This window comes from Mobula hypostoma, chromosome X2 (assembly GCF_963921235.1).
Source record: "Mobula hypostoma chromosome X2, sMobHyp1.1, whole genome shotgun sequence".
NCBI lineage: Eukaryota > Metazoa > Chordata > Chondrichthyes > Myliobatiformes > Myliobatidae > Mobula > Mobula hypostoma.
Window position 1 is genome coordinate 15924755 of NC_086129.1, and position 19866 is coordinate 15944620.

General features: G+C 43.6%; 1 protein-coding gene across 1 annotated transcript in view; it reads left to right on the top strand.

The window, feature by feature from the left end:
• Positions 1-19866, top strand: part of acad8 (acyl-CoA dehydrogenase family, member 8) — a 106133-nt gene that overhangs the window by 56542 nt on the left and 29725 nt on the right. Inside the window, exons 5-8 of the mRNA XM_063038701.1 lie at positions 1144-1220; positions 1368-1505; positions 5708-5843; positions 18280-18377. Coding sequence (XP_062894771.1) covers positions 1144-1220; positions 1368-1505; positions 5708-5843; positions 18280-18377 — 449 coding nt within the window. The remainder of the gene's footprint in view (positions 1-1143; positions 1221-1367; positions 1506-5707; positions 5844-18279; positions 18378-19866) is intronic.

The following is a 19866-nucleotide window of genomic DNA, read 5'->3' on the forward strand; positions in this document are numbered from 1 at the left end:
AAGGGTTCCTGTTTCACTAATGTTATCGCTCGCTAATAAAATCTGGTACATTGCAGAACACACAATCCAGATTGCTTTTTCCCTTGTGGGCTGAATCACAAGTTGCTCTAAAAAGCCATCTTATAGGCATACTACAAATTCCCTCTCTTGGGATCCATCACTAACTTAATTTTTCCAATCTACCTATATTGAACTCCTCCATAACTGCAGTAGCTTTGCCCTTTTTACATGTCTTTTCTATATCCCATTATAATTTATACAAAGCCAGTTCGTAGGCATTGTACAAATTCCTTCTCCTGGGATTCAGCACAAACCTTGCGTCCCTATTAAATCTCTCCCCTCTCACGTTAAACTTATGCCCTTTGATTATTGATCCACATCATAACGCTGGAAAAAGACTGCACCTCTATCTATGCCCCTCATAATTTTATACACCTCTATAAGATCACCTCTCATTCTCCTATGCTCCAGTGAAAATCCCAACTTGCTTAGCCTCTGTCCATAACTCAGAGTGATCAAAACTGAACATAATATTACAAATGCAGCCTCACCAATGTCTTGTACAACTGCAATATAATTCCCTAACACTATACTCAGTACCTTCAATGGTGAAGGCCAGTGTGCTAAAAACCTTTTTCACCGCACTGTCTATCTGCAATGCCACTTTCAGTGAACCATGTACTTGTATTGTGGGTGCTTCTGTTCTACAACACTTCCCAGAGCGCTACCGTTCACTGTGAAAATCCTTTACTTTTTCTTAAGAGGAGAACTGCACTGTCTTGGGTTTGGAAATCTGTGGATAATCAATTTGAAGTGATTGAAATCATTGGATTTGATACATTGAGGCTACTTGCCATGGTAGAGAAATTAATTTTTAGTTTTTAATTAGAGCTAGAACATTTGGGAACTGCTACTGACAAATTACAATGACAATCTGAAATATTCACTCACATATGTACCCAGAAATTGATCTAGTCCTTTCTGTGAGTGCTAGGGGAGCCACCAGAGTTTCAATTTCTTTCTTCCCATCATCATTTTTTTTTAAGATATCTGAATAGTCCTATATAATCAACAATTAAAGGCTAGACAGCTGTGGAAGATTATATAAAAAGGATTATTATCAACATCTGATTCTACCCACAGGAAGTGGCAGTGATGCAGCTTCGCTTATTACTACAGCAAGGAGAGAAGGGGATTACTACGTTCTCAATGGCTCAAAGGTAATGGGGATGGAGATGTGTTTGCTAAGGACCACAGCTGCTGGTGGTATTAATGTGCTGTTATCTGATCAGTTCATCCAGTGTTCGAGGTAGACCACACTTCCTAGACAACTGATAATTGATTCCCAAAATTTCTTCATTATTCAGGCTTTTATCAGTGGTGGAGGGGATGCGGATCTGTACGTGTTGATGTGCCGGACGGGAGACAGAGGTCCTAAGGGCATTTCTTGTTTGCTAGTGGAGAAAGGTACACCTGGACTCAGCTTTGGCAAGAAAGAGAAAAAGGTAAGTACCCATACTAAACAGGAAGGCTCTCTGTTTTCATCAAGTTTGTAGCAAAGGTCACAAACAAGAAAAGTGCTTGCACCACATAAGCTTATCCTTCTGGCATTATAACTCAGCTAAGGGGCAAAACTGCCAAGGGTAGCAGTGGAGGCAAATACAATAGAGGCATTTAAGAAGCTCTTAGGTAGGCACGTGAATGTATAGAGAATGGATATGGATTGTGTAGGCAAAGGGCTTAATTTAGTTTATCATCTGGTTACTAGATTCATTGTACATGGAACTATGATGTGGCCATTACAGAGATTTGGTTGAGAAAGGAAAAGGAATGGATGCTTAATGTCCCTGGGTTTCGTTATTTTAGAAAAGATAGCGAGGGAGGTAAATGAAGCGGAGGGAGTTGCACTATTAATCAAAAATTAATATTCATAATAATTAATACTCAATGACTGATCACTATTAATTGTTTAAAGACCATCTGCACCGAGGACAGGAATGTTCCAGTAAGTTGGAAAGACAAGTATTGTCATCGCCGATTAAATAGCTTCTGAAAACTCGCACTCATTTTCCAATCTTACTTTATTTTACTTGTGCAGAAGGAGAACTGCTTGGCCCCTGTCACCACACTGTTCTGAAGTCTGAACAGAGTCATATATTAACTATTTGGTAAACTGTTGTGTGTTTGAATTAACACACATCAAAGTTGCGGGTGAACGCCGCAGGCCAGGCAGCATCTCTAGGAAGAGGTACAGTCAACATTTCAGGCTGAGACCCTTCGTCAGGACGAAGGGTCTCGGCCTGAAATCTTGACTGTACCATAGAACCATAGAAACTACAGCACAGAAACAGGCCCTTTGGCCCTTCTTGGCTATGCCGAACCATTTTCTGCCTAGTCCCACTGAACTGCACACGGACCATATCCCTCCATACACCTCCCATCCATGTATCTGTCCAATTTATTCTTAAATGTTAAAAAAGAACCCGCATTTACCACCTCGTCTGGCAGCTCATTCCACACTCCCACCACTCTCTGTGTGAAGAAGCCCCCCGTAAGGTTCCCTTTAAACTTTTCCCCCCTCACCCTTAACCCATGTCCTCTGGTTTTTTTCTCCCCTTGCCTAAGTGGAAAAAGCCTGCTTGCATTCACTCTATCTATACCCATCATAATTTTATATACCTCTATCAAATCTCCCCTCATTCTTCTAGGCTCCAGGGAATACAGTCCTAACGTATTCAACCTTTCTCTGTAACTGAGTTTCTCAAGTCCCGGCAACATCCTTGTAAACCTTCTCTGCACTCTTTCAACCTTATTTATATCCTTCCTGTAATTTGGTGACCAAAACTGAACACAATACTCCAGATTCGGCCTCACCAATGCCTTATACAACCTCATCATAACATTCCAGCTCTTATATACTCAATACTTCAATTAATAAAGGCCAATGTACCAAAAGTTCTCTTTACGACCCTATCTACCTGTGACGACACTTTTAGGGAATTTTGTATCTGTATTCCCAGATCCCTCTGTTCCACTGCACTCCTCAGTGCCTTACCATTAACCCTGTATGTTCTACGTTGGTTTGTCCTTCCAACGTGCAATACCTCACACTTGTCAGTATTAAACTCCATCTGCCATTTTTCAGCCCATTTTTCCAGCTGGTCCAAGTCCCTCTGCAGGCTCTGAAAACCTTCCTCACTGTCTACTACACCTTCAATCTTTGTATCATCAGCAAATTTGCTGATCCAATTTACCACATTATCATCCAGATCATTGATATAGATGACAAATAACAATGGACCCAGCACTGATCCCTGTGGCACACCACTAGTCACAGGCCTCCACTCAGAGAAGCAATTCTCTACCACCACTCTCTGGCTTCTTCCATCGAGCCAATGTCTAATCCAATTTACCACCTCTCCATGTATACCTAGCGACTGAATTTTCCTAACTAACCTCCCATGCGGGACCTTGTCAAAGGCCTTACTGAAGTCCATGTAGACAATATCCACTGCCTTCCCTTCATCCACGTTCCTGGTAACCTCCTTGAAAAACTCCCAACAGATTGGTCAAACATGACCTACCACGCACAAAGCCATGTTGACTCTCCCTAATAAGCCCCTGTCTATCCAAATGCTTGTAGATTCTGTCTCTTAGTACTCCCTCCAATAACTTACCTACTACTGACGTTAAACTCACCGACCTATAATTTCCCGGATTACTTTTCGATCCTTTTTTAAACAACGGAACAACATGAGCCACTCTCCAATCCTCTGGCACTTCACCCATAGACAGCGACATTTTAAATATTTCTGCCAGGGCCCCCGCAATTTCAACACTAGTATCCTTCAAGGTCCGAGTCTCCTTCAATGTACCTCTTCCTAGAGATGCTGCCTGGCCTGCTGCATTCACCAGCAACTTTGATGTGTGTTGCTTGAATTTCCAGCATCTGCAGAATTCCTGTTGTGTGTGTTTGAATTCCTTACTTGCAAGATCAATCACCATTCACAATAGTGGAGTTAAAAATTAATAGAAACTACAAGCTGACAACTGGTGATACTTTGAAATCATTAAAGTAATTATCAACTCAGGTTGGAAGAACAACACCTTATATTCCATCTGGGTAGCCTCCAACCTGGTGGCATGAACATTGACTTCTCTAATTTCCGCTAATGCCCCACCTCCCCCTCGTACCCCATCCGTTATTTATTTTTATACACACATTCTCTCTCTCATTCTCCTTTTTCTCCCTCTGTCCCTCTGACTATACCCCTTGCCCATCCTCTGGGTTCCCCCCCCGCCCTTGTCTTTCTCCCTGGACCTCCTGTCCCATGATTCTCTCATATCCCCTTTGCCAATCACCTGTCCAGCTCTTGGCTCCATCCCTCCCTCTCCTGTCTTCTCCTATCATTTTGGATCTCCCCCTCCCACTTTCAAATCTCTTACTAACTTTTCCTTCAGTTAGTCCTGACGAAGGGTCTCGGCCTGAAACGTTGACTGTACCTCTTCCTAGAAATGCTGCCTGGCCTGTTGCGTTCACCAGCAACTTTGATGTGTGTTGCTATCCTTTAGTTGATTTGTGTTCCTTGTATCCTTCAATTACCTCCTTATGTTATCTCAGTAAGCCGAAGTGCTTCTGTCTCCTGCTGTGCAGAAGGGAGTTATGCTCTTCAAAGATCTTTCTTGCCTGGGCTGTCTACACTCTATCTGCAATCTGTCCTTGCTTGGACATTACGTTAACCTTGCCTGACCGCAACTTCCACAGTATGGCAAAGTAAGGAACCTTGGATGATTGGAGGGGTGGTGCACTTATTCATGAAGAAAAAGGAAGGTTTAGGAAGCTGAGATCCAACAGAGCCCTTGACGATTATAGAGAAGCTAAAAAGAACTTGAAGGGAATTTGGAGAGCCGGGGGTGGTCATGAAAAGTCCTTGGCAAGTAGGATTAAAGAGAATCACAAAACATTCTATACATATATTAAAAACAAGAGGATAACTAAGAAGAGGGTAGGATCACTCAAGAACAAAAGAGGGAACATGTGATTGGAGGTGGAGGATGTGGGTGAATTCCTAAATGAGTACTTTGCATTGATTTACCAGGGAGAAGGATGTGGAGGATCGGTGCGGAGCATGCTAATATGTTAGGACACTTTGATATAAAGAAAGAGGTAGTGTTGGTCTCTTAAAGAACATTAAGGTGCATAAGCCCCCAGGGCCTGATGGGATCTCCTTCAGGTTATTGAAAGAGGCAAAAGACGAGATTGCTGGGGCCTTGACCAAAATCTTTGTGTTCTCTCCAGTGGACTGGTAAATAGCTAAATAGGGAGAGAAATAGGGATAATCCTGGAACCTATAGACAGGTGAGCCTCACATCAATGATTGTTAATCTATTCGAAAGGATTCTTACGGATAGGATTTGTGAGCATTTGGAAAACATGGCCTTATTGGGGATGGTCAAGCATGGCTTTATGAAAGCAAGTTATGTCTTACCAAATTGAATGAATTTTTGATGAGGTGATGAAGTTGATTGATGAGGGTAAAACTGTGGATGTTGTCAACATAAATTTTAGTAAGGCATTTGACAAGGCCCCTCATGATTGGCTGATCCAGAATTTTAAGATGCACGGGATCCACAGTGACTTAGGCATTTTAAAGTATAAAATTGAATGGTGACTTACTTCTCACTTACTTCTGCCCTTTTTTCTAAGGTCGGATGGAACTCGCAGCCAACTCGAGCAGTGATCTTTGACGATTGTGCTGTACCTGTTACTAACTTGGTTGGACGTGAAGGTGATGGGTTTTCCATTGCAATGAATGGACTAAATGGAGGAAGGATTAATATTGGTAAGAAACTTTGGGGCATTTGATCAGTTTAAAGATTTCTTCTAAATATCACTGGTGTGCCTACAGATGTCTCTTTTGGTGCATTTACAGCAATTGTCAAATTTCATGCTGCTGTAGATTCATAGCACAGAGTGCAGTCATTCAGACAGTCATGAGTGTGCTGTTTTGATGAGCTATCCAAAAAGTTCACCTCTTTGCTTTTTCCACAGAGCACTGTAAATATAATACCATATAGGTATTTATCTAGTTCTGTTTTGAAAGTTGCTATTGAATGTCGTTCTATCACCATTCCACGATATAGATCAGAACCTGACATCAGTAGCAGTAGACCGAGTAAAATAGGGGATTATGGTTATGTAGTGGTTAGTCAGAGTTCGGGGTTCAATTCTTGCATCATCTGTAAGGAGTCTGTACATCCTTTCCATGGAATGCATGGGTTTCCTCCGGATCCTCCAGTTTCCTCCCACAGTCCAAAGGTGATCCGAGGAGGTTAATTGGTCATTGTAAATTGTCCCATGATTAGGTTAGAATTAAATTAGGGCTGCGGGATAGTGCTGCTTGAAGAGCTGGAAGGGCCTATTCTGTGCTGTACCTCAATCAATCAATAAGTAGAATGTTGGACTCTGTTATCTAGGAGATGCAAGAGTCTTGAATCCTGCAAGGTTTTGACCTAAAATGACAACAAATCTTTTCCTCCACAGATGCCACTTGATCACCAAGTTTTTTCCAGAAGATAGTTTGTTGCTCTCTTACTTTGGAAGTGGCAATGTAATCAAGCACTTTGAAAATAGCAATCGGACTGGACAGAGTCAATATGGATGACCCTTCATCTGGACTGGAAGATAGTGGGGTGATGACCAGTATAAAAAGGTGGGGGAGGGAGTGGAACAAGAGCTGGCCGTTGATAGGTAGACCCAGGTGGTGGGGGGGGGAGGGTGGCAGAAGGAAAGGGGGGAATAGCGACAGGGACTGGAAGGTGATAGGTGGATCCAGGTGAGGATAACGATACACAGAGGGAGGAGCAAAGAAGGGGAATAGTGACAGAGACTGGGAGGTGCTGGATGGATCCAGGCGAGGATGTTGATGGAAGAGGAAAGACAGGAATAGCAACGGGGACTGGGGGTTGATAGGTGGAGGGGACAAAGGGCTGAAACTGATGGAATCCGATAGGAAAGAAAGGTAGAGCATGGGGTCAAGTGAGGGAGATGGAGAGAGCAGTTGAGAATGGCGAGGGAGGGGACCCAGTGGGAAAGTGTTTTGGTGATGGGCAGGTGGAGAGGATGAAGGAGGGGAAACAAGGATGGTGATAAGGGCTGAGGTAAGTGTAGAAATAACTGGATAGATCAGGAAGAGAGAGAAAAGGAACAGAGGGATTGCAGATTACTAGAGATTGGAGAATTTATGCCATCAGGTTCTGCCATCTGGGCCACGTGCATAGAGTCCCAGTATGGAAAGGCCCACAGTATGGGCCTTTGGGCCAACTTGTTCATACTGACCAAGGTGGCTATCTGAGCTAGTCCCATTTGCCTGTGTTTGGCACATATCTATCTGGGCCTTTTCTATCTATAAACCTATTCAAATGTCTTTGAAATGTATCTGTACTTCCCTCCACCACTTCCTCTGGCAGCTCGTTCCATATACTGTACCTACTAGCCACTGCATTAAAATGTTGTCCCTCAGGTCCCTTTCAAATCTTTCCCCTTTTACCTTAAATCTGTGCTCTCTTGTTCCAAAGTCCCCTATCTTGGGAAAAAGACTTGACCATTTACCGTGTATGTTCCCCTCATGATTTTATGTACCTCTATCAAGTTAACCCTCAACCTCCTGTGCAGGCAGTTGGGACCCTCGAATGAAAGCACTTTGGTCAACACGGATGACTTGGAACAAAGGGCCAGTTTCCACTTTGTGGAAGTCTATGACTCTAGGCACCATAGTGATTATTAAACTTGGAGTGCATAAAATGTGTAGATCTGGGGTAATGCACTGCTGTGGATTAAAGGTAGACAGAAAACAGAGTTGGAAAAAAATTCACATTGAATGGTGTCCATGGCTGGAGTGTATAGAACAGGGGTCCCAGTCTCAAAAGGAGAAATTAGTCATTTAGGGATGCAAAGAAATTTCTTCCATCAGAGAGTAGATAAACTGTGGCATTCTGTATTTAGTCACTGTGTAAATACTAGCTGAGTATATTCAAGACAGATAGGGATGGGCAATTCAGTGCTGCCCAACCTGCAAATCCTACATCCTTTGGATAAAATATAAGATTGTGACCTTCAAAATTTTTCTCAATAATTTCCCTCTCACTAAAGTTAGACTCACCAAGTATCACATTTGGTATCCTCCAGCTGGCTGCCATTTCACCTGTGACCAGTAAGTATTTATAAGTCTGTCAGAGCTCCAGCAATTTCTTCCTTTGCCTCCCATATCAGCCTGGGATCCATCTCTATCAGCCCCTGTGGTTTTTCATGTTTCAAAGTTCAAAGGAAATTTATTATCAAAGTGCATACTGTATATGTCACCATATACTACCCTCAGGTTCATTTTCTTGCAGACATACTCAATAAGTCCAATAAAAATAGAGTCAGTGAAGACCCCTCCCAACAGATGTTGGAAGATGTTTGGGTTGATTGTTAAGGATGAGGTTTCAGGGTATGATACGGATGTAGGTAGAGGGGCAGGTAGTGCTGAATCACGTGGTAAAATAGGCCATAGTCAGCATGGTTTCCTTAAGGGAAAATCTTGCCTGACAAATCTGTTGGAATTCTTTGAGGAAGTTACAAGCAGGATAGACAAAGGAGATTCGGTGGATGTTGTGTAGTTGGACTTTCAAAAGGCCTTTTGACCAGGTGCCACACATGGAGGCTGCTTAACAAATTAAGGGCCCATGGTATTATAGGAAAGATTCTAGCATGGTTAGAGCACTAGCTGATTAGCAGGAGGCAAAGCATGGGAATAATAGGATCCTTTTCTGTTAAGGCTGCCAGTGACCAGTGGTGTTCTGCATTGATGTTGGAACCACTTTTTACGTTGTACGCTACAACATATCAAGGGGAAAATAACGCTGTGGCTGATTGTCTCTCATGGTCAGCCATTGAGGTCATACACATAGGGGCTGACTATGCCGGCATGGCCACCGACTGTGCTACTGACCCACAGGTCCAGGCTGACAGAGCAACAGTCATGAGCCTGTGGTTGGCTGATACTAAATTCAGGGAAGCTGGGCTTTCTCTCCTGTGTGATGTCTCAACCGGTGGCCTTCACCCCACAGTGTTTTTAACTCTCACATCCGAGCCAGAAGGCCTCACAAAACTTGTTGTACTAAACGTGAGTGGAGTGGCCTCAGAAAGGATGTGTGTGATTGGACTGCAGCCCGTGTGGAGTGCCAGGAGGCAAAAATTAACCATCATGTCTGTAGTAACTTCTACTGTCCCATCAAAGATTCAGTCTGTCAGGACGTTTACGAGTGCACTACCCCCAGTGACCCAGCAGGCACCGCTGGTGAGGGTGTTTTGAGTGGATCTGGTGTTGGGGGTATGAGAGGGGTCTGTGTGTGTGTGAGAATGTCCATCCTCCTCAGGGGACCCCGACCCCTCTGCCAGCGTCTCTCCCTCTGGCAAAGTCACTGGTGGACATGCTTCTACTGTAGTCTGTCTCACAAATGGAAACTCTATGCAACTGTCTGCCTCTGAGCCAGTATCATGACACAGGCGCACATGGTCCTGATGTCTGCGGAAAACACGCCTATCAGTCAGCTTAACAACATAGGAGACGGGACCACTCTGCTTAAGAATAACCCCAGGTAGCCATTGCTGATTGTTTCTCACATGGACATTGTCATCCGGTTTTAACTGTCGCTCTCGTGCATGTTGATCATGTCCCTCCTTCTGCTTTTCCTGCTTTCTCTCCACTTTCGCCTTCGTGTCTGGGCGCAGCAGGTCCAATCTTGACTTGGGCCTACGCCCCATCAGCATCTCTGCTGGAGTGCGGGCAGTCATAGTCTGTGGCGTGAGGCAGTATTTAAACAGGAAACGTGAAAGCCGCATGCTAAGGGAGTCCCCTGCCATCCACTTCAGGCCTTCCTTCACTGTCTGAACAACCCACTCAGCCAAACCATTGGAGGCTGGGTGGAAAGGGGCCGTCCAAATGTGACGAATGCCATTCTGCTGCATGAACTCACTGAACAGCTCACTGGTGAACGTCGGGCCATTATCAGTGACCAGAGTGTCAGGCAACCCATGGACTGCAAACACTTGCCTGAGTTTGTCTATGGTTGAGGGGACTGTGATGTTGCTCATGATGTGAGCTTCGATCCATTTAGAATGCGCATCCACCATTACAAGAAACATCTGCCCCATAAAAAGGCCAGCAAAGTCCAAATGTAGCCTAGACCAGGGGTGGTCTGGCCACTCCGATGGATGCAAAGGAGCTGGTGGTGACATATTCTGATTAGTCTGACATGCGTGCATGATTTTACCTTGTCCTCCAGATCCTGATCCATTCTTGGCCACCAAACGTAGGATCTTGTAAGGCTTTTCATTCGAGACACTCCTGGGTGAGTCTCATGAATTTCCTCCACAATCTGTGAACGGCCAGGGGGAGGTACGATGACCCTCGCCCCCCCCCAGAAAATGCAACCATCCTGCAGACTGAGTTCTGTCTTGCGTTTGGCATAAGGCCTCAATTCCTCTCCTTCCACTACTCTAGGCCAGCCTTGTAAAAGAAAAGTCTTGACTTGGGACAAGACTGGATCCCTCTCTGTCCACTGCCTGATCTGGGTCGCCCTTGCAGGTGTCTCTGACAGTCTCTCCAATGAAAATACAGTCTCTGGAGGCACATATGTAGTAACAGGTGTCTCAGGTAAAGGTAGTCGACTCATTGCATCAGCATTTGCATTATCCCCACCCGCTCTGTACACTATAGTGTACTGGTAGGCTGACAATGTAAGAGTCCAATGCTGTATCCTGGCTGAGGCTAGCGGTGGGATGCATCTAGTCTCACTGAACAGGCTCATCAGTGGTTTATGGTCCATATAATTTGTAAATACGCGTCCATAAAGGTACTGATGAAAGCATTTGACCGCAAAAACAATGGCCAGACCTTCTTTGTTTAGCTGTGAATATCCCTTCTCAGCAGCTGTCAGGGCACGTGAATCAAAACCAATAGGCTTCTCTGAATGGTCCTCCATTACATGTGAGAGAACTGCCCTGACTCCATAGGGTGATGCATTGCATGCAAGGGTGATCTCCTTGTCTGGGTCATAGTGAATAAGCAGCTTCGCTGAGTGGAGGAGTTCTTTCACTTCCTTGAAAGTTTTCTCCTGCTCTTCATCCCATTGCCACTTAGTGTTATTGTGAAGCAGCTTATACAGCGGGGTCAAAACTCTTAAGAGGTCAGGAAGAAACTTGCCATAATAATTCACCATGCCCATAAAATGTTCTGAGCCTCCTTAATAGCTCTCACTTTGTCCTCCACAGGGCAAAGCCCCTCAGCTGTGATCTTGTGTCCCAGGTAAGTCACACTTGATGCCAGGAACACACATTTGCCGCGTTTCAACCACAGCCCTGCGTCTGAGAGCCTCTTCAGTACCCGTTCTAAATTAGCCAGATGCTCCACCTCCGTAGCCCCCGTGATCAAAATACCATCAAGGTACACTGCTACGTGTGGAATCCCCTGCAGCAAAGTGTCCATTGTCCTTTGGAAAATGGCAGGGCTGGATGCCACTCCAAACACCAGGCGATTGTACTGGAGTAATCCCTTGTGCGTATTAATTGTGATGTACTCCTTTGAATCCTTGTCGAGCAGCAGTTGTTGGTAGGCGTGGCTCATGTCCAGGTTGTGAACAGCTGACCCCCGACAGGGTCGTAAACAGGTCATCCACCCGTGGCAATGGGTACCCCTCCAGCCTAGAGACCTGATTCACCATAAGCTTATAATCCCCACGTATCCTCACCGTTTTGTCTGCCTTCAAAACTGGAACAATGGGAGCCGCCCACCTTGAAAACTGGACGGGCTCAATAACGCCCAGCCTCTGTAAACGTCCCAGCTCCTCCTCAACTTTGCCTTTCATGGCATAGGGCACTGACCTGGGCTTAAAAAACATGGTGCTGCCTCTTCATCTGCTTCTTCTAGATGGTGTGTGGCTGCCTGAGCCTGTAGAGCTTTCCCCTGCCCAGGCTTAATCTTACCCTTTGAACTTCTGCACTTTTTAGCTAAATGTCCCTTTTTGCTACAAGCATGGCAGACAGTGTCTTTGAATTTGCAATCATTTGCACAGTGCGTCCCTCCACACCAGAAACATTCCACCCGCTTTGCCTGTTTACCAGTCTCCCTCCTGACTTGGTGCACTGCCGCCTACTGCGACCCCCCCCCCCCCACCCCGTGTCCTTTCTGGATATCCTTGACATTATTAGCAGCCATGCTTGGGCAATCTCCAAGGCTTTCTTGAAAGTCAACGTTGGGGTTTCCCCTAACAGGCGGCATTGTATGCCGTCATTATTAATGACGCATACCAATCGATCACGGAGTATGTCATCCAACACTGCTCCAAAATCACAATACTCCGACAGCTGCCGAAGTTCGGCCAGAAAATTGGCCACAGACTGACCTGGCTTCCTGAAATGGCTGTGAAACTTACATCGTTGGACTATCACAGAAGGTTTTGGATTGTAGTGGTTCCCCACGAGCTTGACCAGTTCATCATAGGGAATGTCCCCCAGTTTCTGCGGTGTGGCTAAATTCCTTATTAGCTTGTAAGTCTTTGCCCCCCACACACTCAGGAGAATAGAGCGCTTCTTAGCCTTCTCAGTAATTCCATTCGCACAGAAAGTGTCCCAACCTTTCCTCATACCCCAGCCAGTCCTCGTTTCCTTCCAGAAATTCACCGATAGTTCCAAATGTTGCCATCTGAAACGCGAAGCTCCCGTTCGAAAAACGTGCCGATACGTTCACAAAACCAGTTCACCTTGTCGCCAAAAATATGTAGTAACTTCTACTTTGAAAAAGGCACACTCAACAACTTCATGTCCAAGAAGCAATTTTATCTCAAACTTCAAAACCATTATGTATTTCACAACCCGTACGGTATGGCAGGAACACTATACAGAGCCCACCGGAAGTAAAAAGAACGGAAGTAGAACCCCCCATTATCCTAATTAGTATTAACTTACTTTTAATAATGCTCACATTACAACAATGTCCAGATGCCATTGGCACCTTTTGAGGTCTTGAGCGACGGTTTGACCATGTCAGTGTGGACTTTGTTGGTCCTCTTCCCCCATTCCGGAGTTTCACCCACCTCCTTACCATGGTGGACCATACCACCAGCTGGCAAGTCGTCCCTCTCGCCTCGACGACGGTCACAAAAGTGGTTTGGGCATTCATCAGCACCTGTGTTGCTCAGTTTGGCACCCCACCTGATATTTCTTCCGACAGCGGTCCCCAATTCATATCATATCTTTTGTCTGCGATGGCCCAGAACCTCGGCACTAGGCTACATCACACCATGGTGTATCACCCACAGTCCAGTGGCTTATGAGAGTGGTTTCACTGCTCCCTAAAGGCTGCTCTGAGGGCTTCCCTGACGGATGAGTGTTGGCATGATTGTTTCCTGTGGGCCCTGCTGGGGCTCAGAATAAACTCCATAAGAGGACCTGCAGTCGACAGCAGCTGAGTTGGTATATGGACAGCTGTTACAAGTGCCAGGTGATTTTATCCCTGACACCACAACCGCCTGGTTGACTTCTCAACAACATTCTGCCCTCCTCAGTAAATTCAATTCCTTTGCACCTCTTCCTACCTCCCATCATGGCGTACAACTCTCTTGGGTACTACATTCCACCTTGCTCGTTTTTGTCCTCCATGATGCATACCAACATCTCCCTTATGATGGCCCATTCTTCATTTTGGAATGGAGAGAAAAGACTTTTTATCATAGATAAGAAGTGTAAACCTGAATGTATTTTTGTAGTTCACCTTAAGCCGGCCCACCAAGGTTGGGAGGATTCCACTACCATGCCCCTGGTGTCACAACATGACCACGAGTGTGTCAACACACCTCTGGATGAGCCAGAGGCACCTGCTGTTCCTCCACCCGTGGAACACAGGAGCCGAGCTGAGCGGCTCGTTCGAGCTCCAGACAGGCTCACAATGCCAGTTTTAGGGAATTCTGGAGGGGCCTGTGTCGGAATGTAACTGGTGGAAATGTACATTGTTCAGAACCACCAACATTAAGTTAGGGTTTCACTTTAAGAGGCTGTTCTGACGTGATGACATAATTATGTGAAGGGTTTTTAGCACGCTTTTGTTCAAGTTTTGGAGTTCAGTAAGTGTGTTACAGTTTTTTCTTAAACATAAAATGCCTCACTTTATTTATGAAAACCTACAATATAAAGATATAAAGATGAACTTTGGACTAGATAAGTGCAGAACATTAAAAATATAGAAAAGTGCAATAGAGCTTGTAGAATATAAAATAGTGCAGCAGGGTACAAAACACTGATGGATGAATATGAAACATATAAGTATCTGAGACATCAACAAACACAGAAAATAGATCACAGTGCGATAAAGGGAAAATTCTTCAATGCTTTAGAAAATCTGCCAAACAGAGCTCAATGGTAAAAATATAACAAAGGCAATAAACACTTCTGCTATACCTATATTAATATACTCATTCAGCATAATATCTTGGTCTGAATCTGATCTGGAAAATATGCAAAGAAAAATAAGAACTGAAATGACAAATTTTAGAAAACACTATGTACACACGAACACACTTAGATTAACACTACCTGGGACAGAAGGAGGAAGAGGAATAACAGTCATAAAAATTTTACACAACAATCAGATAAAACCTCTAAGGATATATTTTCATCAGCGAAGACAGAACCCAGCACTGCATGTGAGCATATGCAATTCTGATAAGAAGTACACACTACTAACCTTAAATGAGAGCATAACCCAGAAAAATGAAGACATTATCACTATTGAAGGAAAAGTTAACCAGTGGAAGAGCATGACCCTCCATGGAAGAGATTCCCACAATCTGAGCTAGCTAGATGTCAACAAGGAAGTGTTAAATGCCTGACTCAGTGTTGGAGGCCTCTTCCCAGAAACAGACCGGTTCCTTGCAGCAATACAGGACCAGGTGGTTAACAAAAAAATTATCAAAAATACATAATAAAAGAAAAACAAATTCAAGACAATGAATGCAGAAAATATCAAGAGAATCCAAAATATTACAGGATCCTGCAGCAGTTTAACTCAATCTGATTACATACACAGGCACAATCAGATGGCAAACTTCATTCATTAAAATTTTGCTTTAAGATACAAACTCATAAAAGGCACCATGCTTTACTATAAATACAAGCATGATCCAGTTTTATATTATGACCGATTCATTATTACAGATAGGACAATTAATAATAACTATCTGGATATAATATTACAGGATGATCAAGCAGGGATAACTTATTTAATAGATATAGTCATTCCAAACACACAAAACATACAGAAATCAATAAGTGAAAAACTCCAGAAATATGCTGAATTAAAAGACTTTGGAACATGAACAGGGTATAGATTACATTGTCCCAATGGTGATATCTACAACTGGTGTCATCCCAAAGTGCCTACACAATAGCACCAAACAAATAGGACTACACATTATCTATGTAAATCTTCAGAAAGCTACGATATGAAACATAACTAGAAAAGTCTGAAATTCCCTCGCAGTTGAGAAATGAGTGTGCTTGGCCATGCCCGTACCTCAGGTTTTATCAGCTTGAGCTGAGGAAAATAAAAATACAGCAATAATAATAAATAAGCAATAAATATTGAGAACATGAGTTGAAGAGTCCTTGAAAGCGAGTCCATAATTTCTGGGAACAGTTCAGTGATGGGGCGAGTGAAACTGAGTGAAGTTATCCCATCTGTTTGAGGGGTAATAACTGTTCATGAACCTGGTGATATGAGTCCTGAGGCTCTTGTACCTTTTTCCTGATGACAGTAGTAAATAGAGAGTATGACCTGGGTGGTGGGGGTCCCTGATGATGGATGCTGCTTTCCTGCGACAACGCTCCGTGTTGATATACTCAATGGTGGGGAGGGCTTTACCCATGTTGGACTGGACTGTATCCACTACCCTTTGTAGGTTTTTCCATACAAACGCTTTGGTATTTCCATACCAGCCTGTGATACAGCCAGCCAATATAGTCTCCACCACAAATCTGTAGAAGTTTGTCTAAGTTTTAGATGACATACAAATCTTCACAAACTTCTAAAGAAGTAGAGGCACTACCATGCTTTCTTAAAAAGGCAGTTACGTGCTGGGCCCAGGACGGGTCCTCCGAAATAACACCAAGCTGTTGACCCTCTCCACCTTTGATCCCCCGATGAAGACTGGCTCATGGATCTCTGGTTTCCTCCCCTGATCAATAATCAACTCCTTGCTCTTGCTGACATTGAGTAAGAGGTTGTTGTTATGGCACCACTTAACCAGATTTTCAATCTCCCTCCTATATGTTGATTCGTCACCATCTTTGACAGTTGTGTCATCAACAAACTTAAATATGGTTTTGAAGCTGTGCTTAGCCACACAGTCATAAGTGCAAAGAGAGTAGAGCGGGGGTAAGCACACAGCCTTGTGATGCACCTATACTGATGGAGATTGTGGAGGAGATATTGTTGCCAATCCAAAGTGGGGTCTACAAGTGAGGAAATCGAGGATCCAATTACACAAGGATGTATTGATGCAAGGGTTTTGAAGCTTAATGAATAGTTTTGAGGGGATGCTGGTATTAAATGCCAAGCTGTAGTCAATAAAGAACATCCTGATGTATGCACCTTTGCCGTTCAAATTGCTGCTGAACTGGACTGATGCCTCCTCCTTGTTAATGTTAACTTATTCCGTCCACTTCACCAAATGATCCCACTGAAATATCCTTCCATTTAGTGAATTTACGTGAAAAGTATTCATGTCCACTAGATCTCTATAGAGATTACTTGTTTGGTCCCCTAATGGGCTCTACTGTTTTCCAGGTTGCTTTCTTGCTCTCAGTGAACCTCCTGTGAATTTATAAAGGGAACATACTGGTCCTGAAATAACACTATTTCACTTTTAAATCTGTCTGTTTGTAGATTTAAGTGCATGTATAGTAATGTGCAAAGTTCTTTGGCATATATATATATCTAAGGTGCCTAAGACCTTTGCACGGTACAGAACTGTAGTAATTTTATGTATTGCACTGTACTGCTGCCACAAAAAACAAGCTTTATGATATGTGTGAGTGATGATAAAACTGATTCTGATATGGGTCCCTATTATGGACTGAGAGTGGGAAGGGGGCAGGGTGAGGGGAGGGAGCGGGAGCACCAGAGAGATGTTCTGTAATGATGAATAAACCAATTGTTTGGAATGAAATAATCTTGCCTGGTGTCTCAGGGCTGGGTGTGTCTGCACCTGTGCCACCCCTTGTCCCCGGCGCTCCCTCTCTGCCACCTGTCTCTCACCCCTCCCACAGCGCTCCACCCTCCCCATTCCTAACATCCTTTGCTCCCGCCAGATTTAGATTAGATTAGATTCAACTTTATCGTCATTGTGCCAAGTACAGATACAAAGCCAATGAAATGCAGGTAGCATCTAACCAGAAATGCAAAGAATAGTGTTATTTACAAAATAACTGCAAATAAAAAGTAAGTGCTACAGCACACAAATATATAAGTACTGAGACAGAACAATATGGGTGCAATACTGCTTAGCGCTCAATCTCCATTCCATGTTGACAAATACGGTACTGCGCAAAAGTCTTTGGCACCCTACCTATAGATATGTGCCCAAGACTTTTGTGCAGTACTGTAGCTTCTCCTAGTCTACTTTTACTGATTCTATCTTAAGCTTGTGAAAGCAGTCTTCTGTCTCTCTGTGGTTGACAAAGTAAGCGGAAGTGAAATGTAGTGGAGGATATTCTGGAAGGAAAGCTATGTGCAAGCTGGACATATTTCTTCAAATGGAAAAAAAAAGTAGAGCTTCCACAAGTATTGTGCACTGGACACAGAAAATAAAATATAAGATTGGGGTTCTCTGTGTGGGACATGGATGGTTGTCCTCATACAGTGTGTGATGGTAATAGTTTCTGGAATACCCAAAGGTGTTGAGGGTAGAGATGAGTTTAAAATTTCAAAACTGATTGTAGACATTTGTTAGGTGGACATGTTGCAAGCTGTGGAACTAAGGTGGGCAGATGGAGCTGGTCATAGATCAACTGTAATTCAGTTAAGCAGTCCTGTAGGCTCAGGACATACCTTTGTATGTCTGAAGCCAGTAAAACTGTATGAAAATGTCTACTTCACAAGTTCAGTTACTCTATTTGTGTATCCTTATTTGACATTTTTATTCACAACTTAACATTTCTAACTTTATTTTTCATCTTTCCAGCTTCATGTTCATTAGGTGCTGCGTATGCTTCTATTGTTCTAGCTCGAGATCACCTCAAAGTCCGCAAGCAGTTTGGGGAGCCTCTTGCCAACAGTCAGGTATGAAGATTAAGTAGAGAATTAAGTGAGTGTGGAGTACCATTACTTTTTTTAACTGCCAGTGACATGTGTTGGTATAAGATATTGAGGATTCAACTTTCCAGAGCTGTGTGCTTAGCCCCTTACTCTACTCGCTTTACACCTATGACTGCATGACTAAGTACAGCTCCAATGCCATATTCAGGTTTGCTAACGGGACCACGAGTCATGGGCTGAATCAAAGGTGGTGATGAATCAGCATACAGGAGGGAGATTGAAAATCGGGCTGAGTGGTGTCATTATAACAATCTCTCACTCAATATCAGCAACACCAAGGAACTGATTATAGACTTCACGAGAGGGAACCCAGAGGTCCACGAGCCAGTCCTCATCAGAGGATCAGAGATGGAGAGGGTCAGCAAATTTAAACTCCTGGATGTTAATATTTCACAGGAACTGTCCTAGACCCAGCACGCAAGTGCAATTGCAAAGAAAGCAGGGCAGCATCTCTACTTCCTTAGGAGTTTTCGGAGATTCAGCATGACTTCTAAAACATCGACAAGCTTCTATAGACATCTAGTGGAAAGTATATTGACTGGCTGCATCACAGTCTAGTAAGGAAATGGGTGTCAGAACAGAAAATCCTACAAAAAGTAGTGGATTTGCCTCAGCGCTAATGTTCCCTCTAAGGTGTATGCACATGCACATCTTTTGCTACTTGTGCACAGAAGGTTGTCACCCTCTACCTTGTTGGCATATTAAGTATATTTCACGATCGTACAAAATCACATTTCCCTTTCTGGCTTCTGATGTGCACATTGTTGACAATGTGGAGTTTGCAATGATTTGTCTGCAGATTTTAGAACAGACTTATTCATACTGTTTTTATTGAAGAAATTATTGATTCACTGTCTCAATTTCCAGAGAAACAAAGGGCTTTAATAATATGTGAAAAGATCAACATTATTACATGCTGTTGGAGGGACGGAGGATGAGAGGTGACCTGATAGGGGTGTATAAGATGATGAGAGGCATTGATCGTGTGGACAGCCAGAGGCTTTTTTCCGGGGCTGAAATGGCAAACACGAGGGGGCGCAGTTTTAAGGTGCTTGGAAGTACAGTGGCATGCAAAAGTTTGGGCACCCCTGGTCAAAATTTCTGTTACTGTGAATAGCTAAGCGAGTAAAAAGATGACCTGATTTCCAAAAGGCATAAAGTTAAAGATGACACATTCCTTTAATATTTTAAGCAAGATTACTTTTTTATTTACATTTTTTATAGTTTCAAAATAACAAAGAAGGAAAAGGGCCCGAAGCAAAAGTTTGGGCGCCCTGCATGGTCAGTACTTAGTAACACTCGCCTTTGGCAAGTATCACAGCTTGTAAACGCTTTCTGTAGCCAGCTAAGAGTCTTTCAATTCTTGTTTGGGGGATTTTCGCCCATTCTTCCTTGCAAAAGGCTTCTAGTTCTGTGAGATTCTTGGGCCATCTTGCACACACTGCTCTCTTGA